Source organism: Notolepis coatsorum (assembly GCF_963971535.1).
Source record: "Notolepis coatsorum genome assembly, chromosome: 12".
Taxonomy (NCBI): Eukaryota; Metazoa; Chordata; class Actinopteri; order Aulopiformes; family Paralepididae; genus Notolepis; species Notolepis coatsorum.
In genome coordinates, this window is record NC_140176.1 from 35,773,717 (window position 1) to 35,797,858 (window position 24,142).

The following is a 24,142-nucleotide window of genomic DNA, read 5'->3' on the forward strand; positions in this document are numbered from 1 at the left end:
ACCAGCTAGAGTGCTTATCCAGGCTGGGCTGCTTACCCTGGCGCTTTCACCTGAGGGGCCCTAGACGAGGACCGTGTGGATTATGTACACTGGATAACCTACCGACGACTGCATAGCCCTTTTCGGCTGGATTATATTTGCTTTTGGTCCTGTAATTAATGGAGCGGAGAATCGCCGACACCCACAATTGTGTGGGATTTACCCTGTGAGGAGCCACGTCGAGTCCGCCTCTCAGAAGCCTGAGGCCGGCTAGCTTTCTTCCATGTGGAGCTACATGCTACAGAGAACAGCTGTATTCGTCTGCGGATCAAGATCTTATTGCACCGTCTCCTGTACTTGGAGTCTCCTTATCGTCGTTGACCCAGACTCTACTACCGACAAATCCTCTACCCTTGCTGGCTTACAACCGGGGGGACCCTACCAGTATCTCCCGCTATATTACTAGTGTACCATAGATATAATTCCTAAGATTCAGGTTGTATTATTATCTCCTGCGTAATATGAGAATGGACATTCGTTATTGATTTGCCTACGCACATTCCTTTGCCTTATAAGCGCATCCAAAGTAAAGTAAAGTAAAGTATATTATGTACCTTTTGCTGCTAATAAATACTTAAATCCAGTTTTGTGTGGAACCGATTCATTGTGGGAAGTGTTCATCATTAGATACCTGTGTACTGTATGGCCAGTAGGAATGTACATAAGACGGTAGTGGTTTAATGATACCATACTTATCAATACAGTCAGGGAATTGTACCCCTCAGTTACACAATGCATCTTCATTCTAAACTAGATTCTATGGAGAGAAATTTATTTACTTGCTTTAATTTACGCCCTCCAGCATCCATTTGCTGTGCTGCATATCTACACATCTCGCACGTATTACACACAGAATACCAGCTGCTACCCTCACATAGACTCTTCAGATCACATGTATTACACAGAATACCAGCTGCTACCCTCACATAGACTCTTCAGATCACGTGTATTACACAGAATACCAGCTGCTAACCTCACATAGACTCTTCAGATCACGTGTATTACACACAGAATACTGCTGCTACCATCACATAGACTCTTCAGATCACGTGTATTACACACAGAATACCAGCTGCTACCATCACATAGACTCTTCAGATCACATGTATTACACACAGAATACTGCTGCTACCATCACATAGGTGCTTCAGATCACATGTATTACACAGAATACCAGCTGCCTTCACATAGACTCTTCAGATCACATGTATTACACAGAATACCAGCTGCTAACCTCACATAGACTCTTCAGATCACGTGTATTATACACAGAATAAGAGCTGCTACCCTCACATAGACTCTTCAGATCACGTGTTAAACACAGAATCACGGAGCCTCCTTAACAAGTAGGATATAAACGTGGTCACAACCTACATGGGATAGTGCAATATAAAATAACTGTGCAATACAAAATAACCTTTGATTTATGGGACTGCGCCACATCAAATTAATGACGTTGTTTAGGTGGGAAGGAAGGGGTTAATTACATTGTTTCTCTGACGTCTTGTCTGTCTGTTCTGTAACATGGTTCTGACACTAAACACATTTCTGTATCAACAGACAATAAATGATCTTACACAGCCCTCTTACCTGTCAGCGGCAGGGCTTTTCTTATTGGTCGACTGTGTTATTGATTGACAGAGGGTGAACCCGAGGTCGGGGGAGGTGTCCGACACTCCGGTGGGCATCATGGACGTCTACCAGGAGTTCAACGAGCTCTCTGAGAAGTTCAAGATCATGAAGTTCAAGTCAAAGGTCTGTTCTGAACACTTTAACCAAATCACATCTTTTATAACATTCATGTTTTTAAAGGGGCACTTCGCCCAAAACAAACAATGCTGATTTATTTTGCACATAATCTCGCCCGCATTCATTTCGTTTTGCAGTTATAGAGAGTAAATGAGTTTGAATATGGTCACCAGTGATGGACATCGGGGATATTGAATCATTGTGTTAATTTCAGCTCCATGAAATTATGTAGATGAAAAACAGCAATACCTTGTCTTATATTATCATTTAATTTAGATGTAATTAACACAACACGAAAGATTCAATATCCCCGATGACATCACGGGTGGCCATATTCAAACTCATTTACTCTCTATAACCAAAACTTTTTCTTTTTGCTGACCTTTTTTAAAGTAATAATCTTGAACATTTCCATATAAAGAAATATTTAAAGTAATGATCATATCTATTTTGACACTCTTTTGCCAACTGATGCATAACACAATAGTGACTCAAACACTGGCATGACATTCCTGGGGAAAATCATTACAGGAAGTGATGTGTTTTACTTTTATGTCACCAGCAGCAACAGCAGTTTGTTTGGAATGAATGAGTAGTTAACATGAAATTCTAGGATGGAAATCAAGTTAATACAATGCAAAAATGCAACAGCAATGACATCTACCACCACTAGATGTCACCAAAACAAACAAATGAGGACTTTATGGATTGCCACATTTCTCTTGCAGTGTTTTGACATCTTTGTAAGTGATTCTCTCTCTCCTAGAAAGTGGAGAAGAACTATGCCTTTGAGATTCCCGATGTGCCCACGCAGTGCGAGTATCTGGAAGTCAGATATTTGGTGAGTGTGGTCATTAAAACATGGTTCCCACGGGTCTTAATACGTCTAATAATCAGTATTTTGGGCCTTAAAAAGTCCTAAAAACATCTTAAATATGTATTTACATTGGGAAGTTACTTCTATGTTGCGATAACCTCTCTGTATCTTGTTTAAATTTAAATGTGTTCGGGAAAATGTCTGGGCTGCAAAGTAATTGGTACAGAAATACCAGTACTGAACGGTAATCATCAGCCCCCCCCCAACAATTCGTATGGAATTCTTAATTTTTTGAATACATACTGTGTATTCAAAACTAGGGGTGGGATGATACGATCTAATTATCAATGATCCAATAGGATCTATGCAACGTAAAAAGATCGGTTCATATCGATACTCTTATTTTGAAAATCCCATACAACCATCTGGCAGCAACAGCACGTGAAACGCCCGTGTGTGAAGGTGTTAAAGGAAAACTCCAACATTTTGGGAAATTAGCTTATTTGCCATCTACCCTGGAGTTAGACAAGAAGATACATACCTTTTTTCTTCTCTGTGCATGCAGTAGGAGTAGGAAGACGCGCACCGTTAGCCTAGCTTAGAGTCAGTCACTGGAAGTAGGTTCCTCCATTAGCCTAGTTCCCAACGTCTTCCTACTCCTACTGCATGCACAGAGAAGAAAAAGGTATGTATCTTCCTGTCTTAACTCCAGGGTAGATGCCAAATAAGCTAATTTCCCAAAATGGTGTTCCTTTAACACTTTGAATGCCACTTACAGCTTTTCTCGGGTTTACCCCCCGACTGTTGAATGCCCATCACGAGATTTCTCGTTAAAAAAAAAAAATGTATTGGCGATCTGAAATCATATTGCATCAAGCGAGCCTACCGTTGGAGATCCAGGCACCGCCGGCGCTCAGATGTGAAAAAAGCGTGACCCCCTATCGTCTCCCAGATGGTAAATCACCCTTTTGGATTGGACTCAATGAAAGTGAATGGGAGAAAGGATTTCTGACTCCACATTTTACTTCTCACTGATGTAACCAGGGTCTACCAGAGTTCATTCTGGAGCCTTGTTGCCACGGTGAATATGTGTTTTACTGTATACACGATGGATCAATCAAATGAGCCATTTTTTCGAATGGCGATCGGAAATTGGAATAAACCATTTGTATACCATCTGACCTCAGGTAAGGAATCTATGTCATCAGTCTTAGGATAATCAGACTCGTTTTCACGGATATATAAGCGTTTCCCCTATATGTGATATAGCTGTTTTGACTGTAAAAGCCATCAGGAAATAAGAGCAGCAATTATCAGCGCGTGGCACAAGTGTGCGTGCGCACACATATACTATCGATCATCTAGCGTTTATTTGAAAACGATTCATAAATAGGCAGACAAATGACAACGTTCTGGAATATTCCAGTAAAAGACGATTATCATAGAATGGGTTGTTTATTCCTGTATGCTTATGTCGCCGTAAAAACCTAAATTAACGTTAGCTGCTAGCGCCGCCGCTAACTAAGCTAACCTAACCCTGCTCATAGGCACAGAGAAAACAGCGGAGTTCCAATAGTGAGGGGGCGTGGCTGAGCCACTCTCTCCCTCTCTCTATGTTCAATGATTTTAAGTAGCAAAACGTTACACTATAAAAACGAACTGGATAGTTGATGATAATAAACATTTAACTTCATTAGCTGAAATATAAAAACAATCATTAAGTCTGCTATAAGCCATTATCCTTTTCTCTGTGTGTGTGCGTTCGTGTCCTAGACAAGATGACGTCAGGAGTTTGATAGTATTTACTGAGGATGGCCAGATAATGTTGATATTTAAACATATATATATAACATATATAAACATAAAATATAATGCATAATAAATGTATACATGATCATGCAACATAATGATATTGGCAAATATCGTATATCGTTGTCCAAAGAATCGATATTGTATCGTATCGTGATGAAACTGGTGATTCCCACCCCTATTAACTCAATGGCCGCCAACAACGATTTAATACGCGTTTGTCCGTCAATCGAATAACGGCAACCACGTATATATACGTTATTGGGTCGTTATTTCTTTTAGTCGCTATTTCCATTCATAAATCACCCAGGATGGCTGTGGTACCATATGCAATGTTTCTAAGATCACAAAGGTCCAATACAGCTGCCTGGTGGTATGCGGCCGATGTCACACTTCCTTTGAAATTCCTCCGGGCGGAGTTTGAGTAACGTGGACCGAGGGGTATACCCGATCGCATTGAATCGCTTTCGGGATGCCAGATTCATTATGCTGTGGGGGGTTATGGCGTGGGCCAAATGGACATATGATCTAGCAGATGGCAATCAAATAATTGGAATATTCTTTTTGTAATCCCACCGGCCACAGGTAAGAGCAATTTAACATCAATTTCAGCTTGGTTGTGCATTTTTTTCATAGCCATCGCCCTGATCAGTGTATACTGTTGTACTAACGTATGCCGTTATTGACAATCAATTAATCAGAAACGACCCCCCCCCCCCCTTCATGCATGCATGAGGGAACACAATATACCGATCATATGCATTTGAATTTTTTATTGTAGCGTGTATAGCAGGGGTCAGCAACCTTTTTGACATGGAGTGCCTGTTTGAAATATAGTTGTAACTAGTGTGCCTCAACAATATTCCATGCATCGTAATTTTTTTTCTCATAATCAGGTATTTTTAATGATTTTTACATTATTACATCATTATTGTTATTGTTATTATTAACAATATTATTATGATGGTTGTATCAACCCTAAATCTGAGTTGGGGGGGGGGGGGAATGCAATGCAGACAAACAGCTGCATACAGTGCGACCATTTCACTCACATTTGCCCATTCATTTTTGGACACATCACACACCATCGGTGTGTGTACTGTACGTGTGCTGTCATAGCTCCACCTACAGGCCTAATGGAGAACACCAGGAGAACACCAGGATGTGAATGGAGGGTGAATGTGAGGTATATCGTGTAAATAAGTTTTGATTGATTGCAAGACTCCACTGGGGAAAAAAAAAATAATAAGTTACCAGAACTTAAAAATATTTAGTTCAGTTACTGTGCATTAAGGTTTTCAGTTTTCAATCCATAATAAGTTAACAGAAAAATAAGTACACAACCACATTATTTCAACCTAATAAAACTATGTTTATTGTCATTGTTTTAAGAACAATGTTTACTTGGTAATACTCACATTTTGAGTAAAAAAATGGCTTTTAACATGTGCAATGTTCAATGAAATAGAAAAATAAATAATAAAATTTGTTAATTAATCCCACTGGTCACAATGGTGACCGTAATAATGTTTTTGTTATAAGGCTCTGCAAATGTTACTGAATGATGTAGCAATGTATTTCCAGCTAAATTGAAATAATAAACAAATAAAGGGTCTCAATTAAATATGTGGTAGTAAAAATAACCTGTGGGAGGATTTCAACAAGATAAATGCGACAACAGTGCAAAATATTTCACTATAATATAAAAAAATATATAAATATATAATTTTTTTTTTTTTTTTTACACTGCTGCCCCCTGTGCCTATGAAAATGCCCCCGCGTGCCTAGGGTTGCCTACCCCTGGTGTATAGGGACGAAATGCCAATGGATTAAGTATAATATGCGTCACGGCCTATTACTGGCCTTCCAGGAATTACCCTAAACTGCTCTAAATCCATACTTATATTCACCACGGTATAAAGCGGGAATGTATTCCTTTTTCACATCTTGAACGATAGATACTCGATGCCAAATGGGCCATAGTATTGCATATATAGCTGTAGGAGCCATTATGATGGTGTCATATTATTTATTATTTGTAATATTATTATTGGACACCTGGTGGCGGGTTTTAGATTTGACAGCACTGGTTAGGTATTTAGAGGGTCACAGGTGCAGTAATCAACTGGGACACAGGTAGTGAGGAGCACACTGTTCTTACCAGAAGCTCAGCAGCCAGAAGCGGAAAGAAATACCAAATAAATATAGAATACCATATAATTCCTACAGAACCCACACTGGCAATAATTTAATGTACAACTGCAACTTCAGTAATAAACACCCCTAAACCTTGGATCACGACTGGACATCCATCATTGCTGTGTCTACTGCGTAAGATCACTCCCTACCATACCTGTGAAGTAACGGGCAAGAGAAAACAGGATATTGGAAAGCAAAAATTGCCGTTACAATAGCTATAATATTTAAATAGTTATAGCCCTGCAAACAAGGTGAGCGACTCCATAGGTTTAATGCGTTGGCAGCACATAGTCATATCCCGTTCCCAACGTGGCGGTCAATGAGTTAAAAACGTGTCTCTGATAAGCTGTTGTGTGTGTGTTGCAGGCTAATTTCCCTACATTGCCCTCCGACCTGAAGGGGGCGACGTTCTCCCATGTGTTTGGCACCAACACCTGCAGCCTGGAGCACTTCCTCCTCAGCAGAAAGATCAAAGGGCCCTGTTGGCTGGACATCAAGACGCCACGTGAGGATGTTTATATTTATATGTTATTCCATTACGTCATCATGGCAGACATCTTGGTAGGCAAACAACAGGCAAACAGGTGAGGTGTTTGGTGGGGGAGGGGTTAGGTGGCAAAGGCCAGTGGGTATTTAAAAAAATGTAAGCTTGCTTAACAAGACCCTACTATCTGCCTGGTCATATATTTGTTTTTATTATTTTTGTCAGAAATGTTTTGCCTGTTCTCTCTCCTGATTGGATAACGTGGGAACAGGATACCAGAAAATGTATGGCTATTGGAATGTAGAGCTATTATTTTAACATGTAGACCACTTATTTTAACATGTAGACCACTTATTTTAACATGTAGACTACTTATTCTAACATGTAGACCACTTATTTTTAACATGTATACCACTTATTTGAACAAGAAACACCACTTGCAGCACCTTTTTTAAGTATAGCTTCAATATTTAAAGTCTAGTCAAAAGTGACTGTGGTCCCCAGAACCAAACGTAAAAGCCTGTTGTGGGTCCCTGGCATTGAAAACACTGAGAAGCCTTGATCCAACACACACCGTCTGGAGACCCAGTTAGGTGACCGCCGTCTCCCCCTGCTGCAGAGCTGAGCGCCGCGCCGGTCAGCTGGTGTAAAGTGGAGGCCTGGGCCCTGAGGTCAGACCTGGTGACGGTGGTCAAAGACCTGCCTCCTCCACCTCTGACCGTCATGTCCATCAGCCTCAAGACCGCCCAGAACCCCAGGACGCACCAGAACGAGGTCCACACACACACACACACACACACACACACAAACAAGACACACCTTATATGTGACAAATAAAACAAAACTTGAAGACACAAACGGAAGACATGCACACACAGACATACAAACAGAAGACACACACAAACAAACGGAAGTAGGGCTGTCACTAACTATTATTTTGTTATTATAATTAGTTGATTATAATTAGTTGATTATTTTATCGATTAGTCGATTAATATAAACCATTCATTTACCAGAAAAATCAACAATTGATTATATTTGTGATTAAAATGTGTTTTTTTATATATAGGCTATATACATATTTAAATCAATATCTTCCTTTTGAATAAAATAGGCTCAGGAATCAGGATTGTTGAAGCTAATTAGCCTAATAATAGATAATAATAGATTTATTTTATATAGCGCCTTACATCTCAAAGCGCTTTACATACATTACATTATGGTATATGGACAAACACAGTACATGGGCAAACACAGTACATGGGCAAACACAGTACATGGACTTTCACAATGACAACATGGTGGGGATACTACAGAGAAAGGGAGACGGCTTAGAGACCAAACGGAGAGAAAATTATAATAGTAAAATATAGGTGTGTACAGAAGTGAAAATGTAAGTGATGCAGGGGTTGGAGGGTCAGGAGTGAGGGTATGCAAGGTTGAACAGGTGGGTTTTGAGGTGGGACTTAAATGTTTCTACAGATGGGGCTTCTTTGATGTGTGATAGGAGTTGATTCCAGAGTGTGTGGAGTTAAGGCGGTAGTGTGGTGCGCTCAGAAGGGCTAAGTTGGATGAGCGGGAGGGAGTGTAGTGTTGAAGGAGGTTGTTGATGTAGGCAGGTGCTAGGGAGTGGAGGGCTTTGTAAGTGAGGAGACACTGTCCATGTCAAAAAGAGTAGCCTATAGTAAATGTATGCACACACACACACACGAGAGGGAGAATAGTTTATAGCAGAGTTTAGAGCTGCCGCGATAACCGCATTACCGCGGTATCGCTGTTGCATCACGCTCACCGCAGAGTTAGGCTGAATACCGCGTCACCGCTGTTTTTTTATCATAATAATAAAGTTGGCTTGCGGCTCTGCAGATATACCCTACTCGGTTCCAAGCGACCCTATTGGTCCAGCCTGGCTCTGCGGCTCTGCAGATACCCCCTACTCGACGCGTCACACTTTGTAGCCTCTGAACGAAAACAGAACGCTGCGCCGCCATCTTTACTGCCTCGCTAAGGATGCATTTCATTCAGGATTTGTTTGCGACAGAACCAAGTGCAATAAACTAAAAAGAATGGATTCACTGTGTATTCTGCCTTATTTATTGATGAAACAAAACCGACATCAACCCAATTTACCACCGAGCGGAGAGTTTAGTGTCACAACAAGATCGCTGATGTGTTAAGTTTGTTGTTGTTATTACTACAGTCAGCCGATATACACGAGAGAGGTAACGTTAAACCCGGGTTTGCTTGGTAGAATACACAATGAGAGGTAACGTTAGCGTTGGCAGAATAGACGCAACGAGAGTCTGGTTAATGTTGTTATTGATTGATTGATTGAAACTGTGTTAAACTCTGGCTTGCTGCAAGCCCTCGGACATCTATGCCCACGGAGCTTTCAGTGTACACAAGCGAGCGGCGGCGGCCCCGCCTGCATCCCCATTCCCCACACGGAGACAAACGGAGTAGTAGTACCTGGCTGCAGTGGAAAAGGAACAAAGTACCAGGTGCCTAAAGCGGGTCGAGTCGAGTAGGTACTATGCAGTGGAAAAGCGCCATTAGACTAGAGGCAGGCTATAAGAGTAGACTACCAAAAAAAAATAAAAATGCATTCAAACTTTTTTTTTTTTTTTGTGCGCACTGTGCGGTAATTACCGCGGCGGTAGGAAATATTTCGCAAATTCGTGCGGTAAGGAAAATATCAATACCGCGGCAGCTCTAGCAGAGTTGAAGATTTTACAATATTTTTGCTAATGAAGTGAAATATTGATCAAGTTTGTTTTTATAGTGTATAGTATAACTTTTGGCTACTTCATTGAACGTACAGAGAGAAAGAGGGAGAGAGAGCCCCCCCCCCCCTTTCCTCACTATTAGAACTCCATGAAACTGATTTCTCCTGTGCCTGTGAGCTAGCTTAGCTTAGTTAGCAGCTAACGTTAAGGTTTTTAACCGCGACGGGCATACAGGAATGGCGAGGATATAAAGCATGTTAGACGCATTTATTGGACCCGTTGCTCCCGGAGTTTACATAGAAACAGCGCGACTCGCAAGAGGAGTTATCATTCTAAAACGTAAAAGGTGGGGGTATCCGGCTCAGCCCCTCCCTTCCAGCTTGAGTGAAGCACGGAAGTTATCAAATGCGAGCGAAACGCGCACTGTGACTGTCGAGTCCTGGCTCCAGGCAGAATCACAAATAGTGGTTTAAGAGGAGTTATTTATATTTTGAACGTGCTTCACTGCGCATTAGTTCGATTACACGTTGCACATGTTATGACTTTGAACGTCTGCCATTTCCACTGCAAAAGGCACATACAATTAACAATACGATGCGGCGAATCATGAAAATGCAAATCGACGAAATTTCATCGTCGACTATTGCGACGAATCGTGACAGCCCTAAATGGAAGACACACACACAAGCGGAAGACACACACAAGCATACAAACGGAAGACGCACACAAACGGAAGACGCACAAATGGAAGACACGCACACACAAACAAACAGAAGACACACGCACCTCTAATGGAGATTCCAGCTTTTGTGTATGTGGTCCTGATCATTTTCCTGACACACGCATGAATCAGAATCACTTCATTAGCCAACATGGGGAGACACCAGAATATGACTTTGTCTTGGAACATGTAACGCATTCTAACAGGACGACACACAACACACAGGACACATTCTAACAGGACGACACACAGGACAGAGGACACATTCTAACAGGACGACACACAGGACAGAGGACACATTCTAACAGGACGACACACAGGACAGAGGACACATTCTAACAGGACGACACACAGGACAGAGGACACATTCTAACAGGACGACACACAGGACAGAGGACACATTCTAACAGGACGACACACGGGGTACAGGACAACACACAGGGTACAGGACAACACACGGGGTACAGGACAACATACGGGGTACAGGACAACACACGGGGTACACAGGACAACACATGGCAGGGCTCTACGCTAACCCTTTTCCCAAGGAGCACATGTGCTCCTAAATGAACAAATTTAGGGGCACACAAAGAAATTTAGGAGCACAGTGAAAATATTTCAAGTAACAGAGTTTAATTTTTTTTTATAAATGTATATTTGTACTGTGCAAATGGGAACGGGACACACATCTGTGCAATAGCACATACCACCAAAGTCGGTGTATATCTGCGTGTGCAAACGGGAACGGGACACAGACATTTGAACTATTAAGTGATTAATGCCTACTGTGGCAAAGTTGTAGCCAACAACTAGGCCTAATAAAAAAGGCAGTGACATTGAACTACTGCTACAAAAGTAACAGTCACTTAACTTTAGCTTTTGCCCCTTTTATGCATACAATGCCTATGTTTTGGCTAGTGTTGCTCTTCTAGAAAAGTTATCCTTTCAGGGTTGCCTATTGAAATACTGTACACCTCCAGTACAGAAACATTGTTTATGAGTTTGCGTGTCAGGTAGACCATTGATTGACAGTCGATTCTGCCAATTACGTCACACCGCTTGCACCCACCTCTGCTGTTGATAACGCTAGCCAAGTTAGCACACACACACACATGCACATTGCACAGTGGGCCAGTGACTTTGGTGTAGGGGTGTAACAATGCATCGCAATGCATCGATCCTAAGGGGAAAATTCAACTGCATCGATTTGAAAATGTTAGAATCGATTATAATCGCAATTTTAATGTGTACACAGTGTTATGTTATTCTCATGTCCGTTACAGCCAACACAACGACATACGCTACTGCATCAACGTTATGATTAACAAAGCAAGGCATTCGTTTTGCTTTTTTTTTTATCTACTTTTTTTCTCCCATCCCAATTTCGTATTGTCCAATTCTGCCCTCCCCTGTCTCGAACGCTGTTAGGCCATGCCTCCCACAGGTCGGCTGCAATGTGGACCAAGCCTTTCATCACATGTCCCCTCCGGTACACGAGGAGGCAGCTGTCGCATCTTTTCACCTGAACAGCGCGATCTCTCAGCGGCGAGGGTCTGCGTGGGAGGGACACGCCGCCCTCGTTGCTTCCTGATTCTGCTGCGCAGGCGCACCAACCGACCTGTAGGAGTCGCTGTCCACAACGTCCGATCCCCACCCACCAGCTTCCCACCCCCTAATACTGCCAATTGTATTAGTATGAATGACCAGCCAAGCTGGTAGCAATGCCGAGAGCTGGGCTCGAACCCAGCATCTCCAGCATTAGTGGCGAGCGCCTTGCCCACTGCGCCACTTAGCCGCCCGTTTTGTTGCATTAACGTTATATTACTATTGCTATCGATAAATCTAGGTGTTCTAAAATCTATTGCTATTGGTAATACTAGAATAAGTTACGTTAACTTAATGTTACTGTCTCGGAAAAGTATTGCATAGCGCAATGGCGGACTTTCCGTAAGTAAAAAAGCAAATGAGAGCTTCCGATTGGTCATTTCCTTTCTTTCCCTTGAAACCAGTCACATCACTCTAATGTGATTGGACTATTGGCTTGAGTGCAATGTGGGACTTGTAGTTTTTGAACGATTAGCAGCGGAGAGAAAAAAGCACGACTGAGGTTGTAATCTTCACTCGCACACTGTGCGAGTAATTGATTTTTCCGGTTTCCCACACACATATTCTTAGGGGCAAATGCGAGTAAAATGGTCGCACTGTAGAGCCCTGCACGGGGTACAGGACCGAGGACATCTCACATAATGCAAAGACGGCACACAGACAGAAATAATTTTTTTCCCTCCTGTGTGCAGATAGTGTCCCTGGCTGCACTAGTCCATCATGAGTTCCACTTGGACAGAGCTGCACCACGACCTCCATACCAGACACACTTCTGTGGTGAGTGACTGAGAGGAGAGACGCACATGTAGAGAGCGGAGGGAGAGAGAGATCCATGCTCATTAAATGCATCCTAATCTCATGTGGGTCCTCCTGACCCCTAACTTGAGAAATACCTGAATACCTGACGACTGTTTCTTCTGTTGTGTTTCAGTGGTCAGTAAACCCAGTGACACCATCTTCCCCTACGACTTTCAAGAGGCAGTGAAGAAGGTGGTGAGTGACAGGCAGGATAGATCTCTTTTGGATTATTTCCTTCTCAGGCTGAAAGAACTGGTTACTACGAGAGAGGGAGAGAGTTGCGGTAGTTCCTGTTTTCTCTTAAACTCCATCCATGGTTGTCTCTCTCCCTCTATGTTGTCTCTCTCCCTCTATGTTGTCTCTCTCCCTCTATGTTGTCTCTCCCTCTATGCTGTCTCTCTCTATGTTGTCTCCCTCTATGTTGTCTCCCCCTCTATGTTGTCTCTCTCCCTCTATGTTGTCTCTCTCTCTATGTTGTCTCTCCCTCTATGCTGTCTCTCTCTCTATGTTGTCTCTCTCCCTCTATGTTGTCTCTCCCTCTATGTTGTCTCTCTCCCTCTATGCTGTCTCTCCCTCTATGTTGTCTCTCTCCCTCTATGCTGTCTCTCTCCCTCTGTTGTCTCTCTCCCTCTATGCTGTCTCTCTCTCTATGTTGTCTCTCTCTCTATGCTGTCTCTCTCCCTCTATGTTGTCTCTCTCCCTCTATGCTGTCTCTCTCTATGTTGTCTCTCTCCCTCTATGCTGTCTCTCTCTCTATGTTGTCTCTCTCCCTCTATGCTGTCTCTCTCCCTCTCTGTTGTCTCTCTCCCTCTATGTTGTCTCTCTCTCTATGTTGTCTCTCTCCCTCTATGCTGTCTCTCTCCCTCTCTGTTGTCTCTCTCCCTCTATGTTGTCTCTCTCCCTCTATGTTGTCTCTCCCTCTATGTTGTCTCTCCCTCTATGTTGTCTCTCTCCCTCTATGTTGTCTCTCCCTCTATGTTGTCTCTCTCCCTCTATGTTGTCTCTCTCCCTCTATGTTGTCTCTCCCTCTATGTTGTCTCTCTCCCTCTATGTTGTCTCTCCCTCTATGTTGTCTCTCTCCCTCTATGTTGTCTCTCTCCCTCTATGTTGTCTCTCTCCCTCTATGTTGTCTCTCTCCCTCTATGTTGTCTCTCTCCCTCTATGTTGTCTCTCCCTCTATGTTGTCTCTCTCCCTCTATGTTGTCTCTCTCTCTCTATGTTGTCTCTCTCCCTCTATGTTGTCTCTCCCTCTATGCTGTCTCTCCCTCTATGCTGTCTCTCTCCCTCTATGCTGTCTCTCTCCCTCTATGTTGTCTCTCTCCCTCTATGTTGTCTCTCTCCCTCTATGTTGTCTCTCCCTCTATGTTGTCTCTCTCCCTCTATGTTGTCTCTCTCTCTCTATGTTGTCTCTCTCCCTCTATGTTGTCTCTCTCCCTCTATGCTGTCTCTCTCTCTATGTTGTCTCTCTCCCTCTATGTTGTCTCTCTCCCTCTATGTTGTCTCTCTCTATGCTGTCTCTCCCTCTATGTTGTCTCTCTCCCTCTCTGCTGTCTCTCTCCCTCTATGTTGTCTCTCTCTCTATGCTGTCTCTCCCTCTATGTTGTCTCTCCCTCTATGTTGTCTCTCTCCCTCTCTGCTGTCTCTCTCCCTCTATGTTGTCTCTCTCTCTCTGCTGTCTCTCTCCCTCTATGTTGTCTCTCTCTCTGTTGTCTCTCTCCCTCTATGTTGTCTCTCTCCCTCTATGTTGTCTCTCCCTCTATGTTGTCTCTCTCTCTCTATGTTGTCTCTCTCTCTATGTTGTCTCTCTCCCTTTATGTTGTCTCTCTCCCTCTATGTTGTCTCTCTCTCTATGTTGTCTCTCTCTCTCTATGTTGTCTCTCTCTCTCTATGTTGTCTCTCTCCCTCTATGTTGTCTCTCTCCCTCTATGTTGTCTCTCTCCCTCTATGTTGTCTCTCTCTCTATGTTGTCTCTCTCTCTATGCTGTCTCTCCCTCTATGTTGTCTCTCTCCCTCTATGTTGTCTCTCTCTCTCTATGTTGTCTCTCTCTCTCTATGTTGTCTCTCTCTCTCTATGTTGTCTCTCTCCCTCTATGTTGTCTCTCTCCCTCTATGTTGTCTCTCTCCCTCTATGTTGTCTCTCCCTCTCTATGTTGTCTCTCTCCCTCTATGTTCTCTCTCCCTCTATGTTGTCTCTCTCCCTCTATGTTGTCTCTCCCTCTATGTTGTCTCTCTCCCTATATGCTGTCTCTCTCCCTCTATGTTGTCTCTCCCTCTATGTTGTCTCCCTTCATGCTGTCTCTCCCTCTATGTTGTCTCTCTCTCACGGTCTCTCCCTCACGGTCTCTCTCTCACGGTCTCTCCCTCACGGTCTCTCCCTCCACCAGAAGGGAAAGATGGAGATAGCCAGCACTGAGAGGGCGCTGCTTGCCTTCTTCTTGGCCAAGATGCACAAGATTGACCCAGATGTGCTGGTGGTGAGTTGACTATTGGTTTATCACACACACACACACACGCACGCATGCACACACACACACACACACTGCAGCATCTGTAATGCCACCAGACATCGACCTCTAGGCAAAAGAGCCCCGTTTGGTACTGCACGTTGTTTACATGTTTTTGTTTTGGTCTGACGTGTGGGTAACTTATTATGCTGTGAATGTCTCCAGAGCTCTCGGAGCCTGAGGTGTGACCAGCAGTAGCAACCCCTCCTCTGTCCTGCTCACATCCAACACCAAGCAGGCTCTTAACCCTCGTGTCTGATGAGGACCAAAGGGTCCTTTGAGATTCTTATTTCTTTGATAACTTTGCAGTGATTATGTTTGTAGCCAATATATTTGGCAAATGCGTGTATTCTTTGTTATCTTGTTGTTTTTTTTTTACTTTTTTTTAACTACTTTCATTCACCCTGTAGAATTAAAAGTTACACTCGTCTGAAAAGGGACCAAATGGCCCTCTTCAAAAACGCCATAAAAATATTATGTAAGGGATAATGTACGAGGTCATTGTCGCAAAATAATTGACCGACACGGAGTTTAAAATACCGAGCCGCCTCGGTGAGGTGTTTTAAACGTCAGTGAAGGTCAATTATTTTGCGATGATGACCGAGTATAGCTATACATTATCCCGCTTATTACATGGCTAACTTACTAACAATATACCTAATTCATTTTACAAAATCGACAAGACAGATCAAATGCAGACGCAGTTGTTCTGTGGCTCTGTCAGCCCAAATAAAGTGATTATTATTATCGCCGGCAGCCCGGCAGGTGTGTCTAACTGCACTGAAACAGTGTGTGTCAGTCGGGCTTGATTGCGAACAGCTGCGCACAGCGGGCATTATTGTTCCACAGAGGTCCGTTATCGAGTAATATCGGACCTCTGACGAGCGCTATTGACCAATCACAAGCAAGCATTTCCCTCTGACGAGCGCTATTGACTAATCACAAGCAAGCATTTCGGCGAATGTGAAAACGCCATGTAATAAGTTGATATAATGTTCCACTTTTTTTTTTGATAACTCTTTTATTCAACTTCAGTCATGATCATAACAACCAAATATTCAATTAATTTCAGAATTGTAACCCTTTAAATGCCAGTGTTAGCTAGAGACCATGAGTAACTATGCCAAAGTTACTCATAAAGAACTTGATGCCACTGCAGACATCAATATGAACCCCCTGCTCCCATGACCTAATAACATCACATCTTAACTAGGGATGCATGATAATTATCGGGCCGATATCAGCAATTATGACGTCATCCCGATAAACTTGATAAAATTATCGATAGCTCAGATTTTTTGTAATTTTATTTAATTTTTTACACTTTTTTTTTTTATAAAAAAAAAATGTATGTCAACGTTCACACGCACAATATATGCTTACTTAGGATTTGACTTGATTCAACAACAAAGCCGTCGGGGCAATGGCAAGCCGAAAACGGTCAAAAATTTGAAGTTTGGATTTTTTTTTTTACAGTTGAGGTAGGTAGATCACATTTTTAGAGACTAAAGTACAGAAAAAAGGTACCGTTGGGTACCGGTATCGATTCACAGGTACCGTATCGGTTCAAATGTGAACGGTACCCATCCCTACTGACAAAGCACAATACCTGTTGGTTTTTAGTTCACTCATTGTTCAGGGAAACACATTGTTAATGACATTGACGGATTGTGAATTTTGTGATTGACTCAAATTATATTTATTTGGAAAAATAAATATAGTCACTTTATTTGAAGAGTCAAAACTGTTCTCTTGGCTTTGTTTTGTTCATAGTAGTAACGCTCATGTCATGATAAATCTGGTTAGGTCAACACTACAGGAATATACATAAAAAAAAATATATATAATACAATACCGGTAAATATATATTTATCTGTATCGACCTTGAGGAGCAGAAAGTTATCTGTATCGATATCGGGGTAAAAAAATCAATATCGTGCACCCCTACTCTTAACCCTTTGCCAGTTTGTAGTGCAGAGTCCTATTACCTTATTTCACACTAGAAATTAATACAACATCACTTTGAACAAGAACATTATAAAAACCAAAAAAGTAAACAAAACTTCAAACAAAACCTTCAAACATGTATGTGTGTATGTGTGTGTGTGTATATGTGCGAGTTCAGTTTTTGTAACATGAGTGGCAGTATGTATGTACAGATGTAGCCCTCAGGACGGCCTGCACTGCCCGGTGGTTCCCGGCGTAAATGGAAGATTAAGTCCAAACTTCTCAATTTCAACATTTTGTTATTTATTGTTGTAACAAACTACACAAAATACATCGCATTATCATGTATTATGATTTTAAATGTTTAAATATCAACATTATCTGGCTATAATGACTGGCCGTCCTCTGTAAATATTATCAAACCTCGTCTGAAGTCATATATATATTTAATATATATATATTTGTGAAAAAGGCTCCCTCTTGTCTAGTATATTACACTCTTATACTAAACATGTAAAGGTACCGAAATTTGGTACCGATTGATCCAGCATGAATCTGTACCCGTATAGTATAGAGTTCTTGTACCCAACTCTCTAAACACTTCCTGCAGGGTCACGACATCTTCGCCTTTGACCTGGAAGTGCTTCTCCAGCGGATCACTGTGTGTAAGGTCCCCCACTGGTCCAAGATGGGACGTCTGAAGAGGGTCACCATGCCCAAGCTCGGGGTGAGAGAACCAGAAACCTTCACTATTGACTGTGTGATTGACCTATCTCAAACCAGCCCTCTTTTCTTGATCCGAGGAAAGCGACGGTTGTGATTGGAGGATCGAGAAAAGAGGGAGGCGGGGATTGACTGTTGAGGTCAAGTGACTAAAGGGGAATGAACTTGCAGGGTCGCGGCATGTATGCAGAGAAGAGCGCCACCTGTGGACGTCTGGTGTGCGACGTGGAGATCTCCGCCAAGGAGCTGATTCGCTGCAAGAGTTACCACCTGACCGAGCTGGTGGCACAGGTGCTGAAGACGGAGAGAGCCACCATCCCCCCGGAGAACATCAAGAACCTGTACAGGTGTGTGTGTGTGTGTGTCCGAGGTTTAACTGCGCCTCATATGTGAGGTCCAGATGTCCTCACAAGTATGGTATGATTACCGAAGTTCAAGGGTATTTTCTCCAGTCCTCACTATAGGTAAAAGTTGTGGTAATATAGGTTGAATGTGTTGGATTTCGATTACTTTTGATCCTGGCTTCAGGATAGAACTCTGCGTTGTGTTGGTTTGTTGATGAAGAAAAGTCACTTGAATGAAATCTTCCCTTGAGATAATATACCACACACAGGCTCCCAGTATTCTCTTTCATAATACAGGTTTATTGGCGTAAACGGTGACAAAAACCATTGAGCAGAGCAGTGGATACTCTCTCCTCCAAGCTCAATACCCAAGTGCCAAGGTCCTCTCTTTCCCTGGCAGAATATTCCATTTGTTATCGCCCTCTTCCATGAGAGCCGGCCTCTGGTGTATCTCCCATGAGCTGTGTCTCTTTTCTGGCACCTAAAGTTCAGCACAACCTCTGGCCATCCAGCTACGCCGTCTGGATAGCTATTTAGTCTAGCTGTTACAGGCAAAAAATTAAAATAGAAAATGTATATTCCATTGATGATGATAATAATAATAATAGCGCACTGTGCCAGAGTCTGTGCAGGGTTTAGTAATTAAGAGTCAGACAGTCCTAACGGTTCTCAAGTTCTGCAGCCGTTAGGACTCAAACTATTGGCTGCAGTCCATGTCCACGGCTGTGGAGCCTGATGGCTACTGGCTGACTTGGGGAAATGTCATTTTTGATGTATTTTATCTTTCCAAAAGAGTTCTTTGGTGCCAGTGGGGGTCAAGGTTATGTATATAGGGCATAACAAAAAATATTGTTTGTTTCCTGTTGGTTGTCAGTTAAGCCATGGGTAAGGAGGGAATTTATTTTATTTAATTTTTTATTTTATTCTTTCCCACGGCGACTATGGATAGGGAATTTCTTTATTTAATTAAAATGTTTACAACAACATGGATGCATGTACTCTGCCAGCATGTTTAATATCCATAATACTAAAGGTTTGACTAAGATTTCTATGAAACTTTATTAAAAAAAAAAGAAAAAAAATTGAATTTTGTATTTATTTTTATTTTTTTACTCATAAAATATATTGGGTCGCACCTAAATCGGCAGGGTCGGTCGGTAACCGGAAACAAACCATTATTTTTTTTAGGCCTAGTTAGGTAATGAATGTAGTCTATGGAATGTGCCTCCATTTCACATAAGCATAACACAAGATAACATATTCCTTTATTGATCCCCTTGGGGAAATAGCAGGCTTCATAGCAGCATTGTGGCGAGGGGGGGGGGGGGGGGGGGGGGGGGGGGTTATGGGCAGGGTAATCGTACAAAGACAAATACAGGCAATACAATTTGATCTGCGGTGTAAACAATATAATCAACTCTGAATATATAAATATGTGAAAAATATATCTCAAATCTGGGCAAAGGGCATCAATAAATGAATATCTGAATGAACTCTGAATATAAACATGTGTGTGTCAGTGACTCCCCCCACCTGCTGTACCTGCTGGATCTCACCTTGACCGACGCCAAGCTGATCCTGCAGGTGATGTGTGAGCTGAACGTGCTGCCGCTGGCCCTGCAGATCACCAGCATCTCCGGCAACGTCATGGTAACCACACCTGAATACACACATCACACACTTTAAATACACACAACACACACATCACACACTTTAAATACACACATCACACACTTTAAATACACACAACACACACATCACACACTTTAAATACACACATCACACACTTTAAATACACACAACACACACATCACACACTTTAAATACACACAACACACACATCACACACTTTAAATACACACAACACACACATCACACACTTTAAATACACACATCACACACTTTAAATACACACATCACACTTTAAATACACACATCACACGCTTTAAATACACACATCACACGCTTTAAATACACACATCACACCCTTTAAATACACACCTGACGCGCTTTAAATACACACATCACACACTTTAAATACACACATCACACACTTTAAATACACACCTGACACGCTTTAAATACACACCTTACGCGCTTTAAATACACACATCACACGCTTTAAATACACACATCACACGCTTTAAATACACACATCACACACTTTAAATACACACATCACACACTTTAAATACACACCTGACACGCTTTAAATACACACCTGACACGCTTTAAATACACACATCACACACTTTAAATACACACATCACACACTTTAAATACACACATCACACTTTAAATACACACATCACACTTTAAATACACACATCACACACTTTAAATACACACATCACACACTTTAAATACACACATCACACACTTTAAATACACACATCACACACTTTAAATACACACATCACACACTTTAAATACACACATCACACTTTAAATACACACATCACACACTTTAAATACACACATCACACACTTTAAATACACACCTGACGCGCTTTAAATACACACCTGACGCGCTTTAAATACACACATCACACGCTTTAAATACACACATCACACACTTTAAATACACACATCACACGCTTTAAATACACACCTGGCGCGCTTTAAATACACACATCACACACTTTAAATACACACATCACACACTTTAAATACACACATCACACGCTTTAAATACACACCTGACGCACTTTAAATACACACATCACACACTTTAAATACACACATCACACGCTTTAAATACACACATCACACACTTTAAATACACACATCACACACTTTAAATACACACATCACACGCTTTAAATACACACCCGACACGCTTTAAATACACACCTGACGCGCTTTAAATACACACATCACACACTTTAAATACACACATCACACACTTTAAATACACACATCACGCGCTTTAAATACACACCTGACGCACTTTAAATACACACATCACACACTTTAAATACACACCCGACACGCTTTAAATACACACATCACACACTTTAAATACACACCTGACACACTTTAAATACACACATCACACACTTTAAATACACACATCACACACTTTAAATACACACATCACACGCTTTAAATACACACATCACACACTTTAAATACACACATCACACGCTTTAAATACACACATCACACGCTTTAAATACACACATCACACGCTTTAAATACACACATCACACGCTTTAAATACACACATCACACACTTTAAATACACACATCACACGCTTTAAATACACACATCACACGCTTTAAATACACACATCACACACTTTAAATACACACATCACACACTTTAAATACACACATCACACTTTAAATACACACATCACACACTTTAAATACACACATCACACACCTGACGCACTTTAAATACACACATCACACACTTTAAATACACACAACACACACTTTAAATACACACATCACACACCTGACGTACTTTAAATACACACATCACACACCTGACACGCTTTAAATACACACATCACACACTTTAAATACACACATCACACACTTTAAATACACACATCACACACCTGACGCACTTTAAATACACACATCACACACTTTAAATACACACATCACACACTTTAAATACACACATCACACACTTTAAATACACACATCACACACCTGACGCACTTTAAATACACACATCACACACTTTAAATACACACATCACACACCTGACATGCTTTAAATACACACATCACACACTTTAAATACACACATCACACACTTTAAATACAGACATTATATACCACACACGCATCATAAAACATAGGGTTCTAACACAGGTCTCCCCCAGCCGTAGGAATTTATCTGAAACCCTGCCCCCTCTTTTATTAATCCTCCAATCACAACAGTTGCTTCCCTAGCGACAGTTGTGATTAGAGGATCAAGAAAAGAGGGTGGGGTTTGAGAGGTCAGAGAGTCGGCGCCCCACACACCTGACAAAGCAGTGACTTAATTTTCTATGTTTGTGGAACACAGAAGGATGTTAGATCTAATGGGCTGAAGAAGGGATTATACAGCAATACTCAATCGTTTTAGTCCCAATGACCCTAAAGCAGAGGCTGGATTCCCCTGCTTCCATCACCACCTGACCTGTGTCTCTGTGTCTTTGTCCCTGTGTCTTTGTGTCTGTCTGTGTCTTTGTGTCTGTCTTTGTCCCTGTGTCTGTGTCTGTCCCGCAGTCTCGCACTCTGATGGGCGGTCGCGCCGAGAGGAACGAGTTCCTGTTACTCCACGCGTTCCATGACAATAACTACATCGTCCCTGACAAGCCCTCCTTCAAGAAGACCCAGCAGGAGACTGTACGCTGCCTCTCTCTTTTTCCCTCTCTGTCTCTCTCTTGCATGCCTCTTTCACTATCGCTCTCTCTCACTTAGAGCGCAGATGAGTGCTCCCCTCTGTTGCTCCCCATTCTGTTGCTCTCACTCACTCTCTCACTCTCTCACACTCACTCTCTCACACTCTCTCTCACTCTCACTCTCTCACTCTCACTCTATCTCTCACTCTCTCACTCTCACTCACTCTCACTCTCTCTCACTCACACACATTTCTTTCTCTACATATTGGTTCTTGAGCAGCAAGATCTCAGATCGACCAGGTGGTTAACACTTTGATCGCCATGGTTAAATTCATAATTTACCATCCCTCGCCTGCTCTATTTGTCTATGGAGAAGTTCCCCTTCTTTGCAGGGCTATAACTTTTTAAATTGTATTGCTAAATTGACATTATTATGGCCCATTCAATGTCCTGTAGCAACGTTATACTTTTTCATTCACATATTCATACTAAAATACGGTCTAAAGTATAAGTATGTTTTTATCGTTTTCTGCAGCTTTCTCCAGAACTTGATTTATAGCCCTAAATGCATTATATTGATGATCAAATACAGTTTGGTAGGAATCTGTGCGAGATAAAAAAATTTCAACTGGATGTGCTTCTAGGAGTTACTACTTATCATCTGATGTTGACCGGATGGGCGGGGGGTCGTTTATAATTCCGTGGGCAACGTTATATCATTCATCTAGTGTGGGTGATATGATCATCAGAGCAGTTTATATGGAACACGTTAAAAAAAAAACGCTGAATCTTACCGTAGCTTCCTCGGGCCGTTGGGCGATGAGCGTGGAGCAGAGATATTCCTATTATGGGATGTATAAATACCCGATCCATTTCCAGGTTGTATAATGGTATATACGTCCAAATCATGTTGTTTATCGAGTTATGTGCACCGATCGGTGTTCACTGTGTCAAGATGGAGTCCCTCTAACGATAGCGAGTGCCCGGACGAAATATGGGTGAGCACCACTTCATCCACAGATCACTTCCTGTTGGGCGATCTGCCGAGTTAGAGAGTTGAGTGGAGCTCAGCAGTATATCTCAGGTCCCCGGGGGAGAAATATGATTTCTGTTATATCTGATCTTGGTAATATAACAAGGAATCATCACAGACACGGAGGTACTCAGTAACGAGGCTTTATACTTGATAGCAGGTAAATACCATGACAACCACAGGTGCGCAATCACCACTTACATATACAGGGCGAGTACGGCGATCGCCCTGGATCAAACCCAACCCAATACATAACATCTCCTCCCCACTTAGCATAATGGTACCCCTAAGTTGCAACA

At 42.0% G+C, this 24,142-nt stretch overlaps 1 protein-coding gene across 1 annotated transcript in view; it reads left to right on the top strand.

The window, feature by feature from the left end:
* The window catches only part of pola1 (polymerase (DNA directed), alpha 1), a 206,249-nt gene that overhangs the window by 16,378 nt on the left and 165,729 nt on the right, over nucleotides 1-24,142 (top strand). Inside the window, exons 12-22 of the mRNA XM_084326141.1 lie at nucleotides 1,681-1,794; nucleotides 2,555-2,629; nucleotides 6,980-7,118; nucleotides 7,717-7,871; nucleotides 12,842-12,926; nucleotides 13,081-13,142; nucleotides 15,332-15,421; nucleotides 18,009-18,125; nucleotides 18,293-18,468; nucleotides 19,986-20,115; nucleotides 22,695-22,814. Coding sequence (XP_084182267.1) covers nucleotides 1,681-1,794; nucleotides 2,555-2,629; nucleotides 6,980-7,118; nucleotides 7,717-7,871; nucleotides 12,842-12,926; nucleotides 13,081-13,142; nucleotides 15,332-15,421; nucleotides 18,009-18,125; nucleotides 18,293-18,468; nucleotides 19,986-20,115; nucleotides 22,695-22,814 — 1,263 coding nt within the window. The remainder of the gene's footprint in view (nucleotides 1-1,680; nucleotides 1,795-2,554; nucleotides 2,630-6,979; nucleotides 7,119-7,716; nucleotides 7,872-12,841; nucleotides 12,927-13,080; nucleotides 13,143-15,331; nucleotides 15,422-18,008; nucleotides 18,126-18,292; nucleotides 18,469-19,985; nucleotides 20,116-22,694; nucleotides 22,815-24,142) is intronic.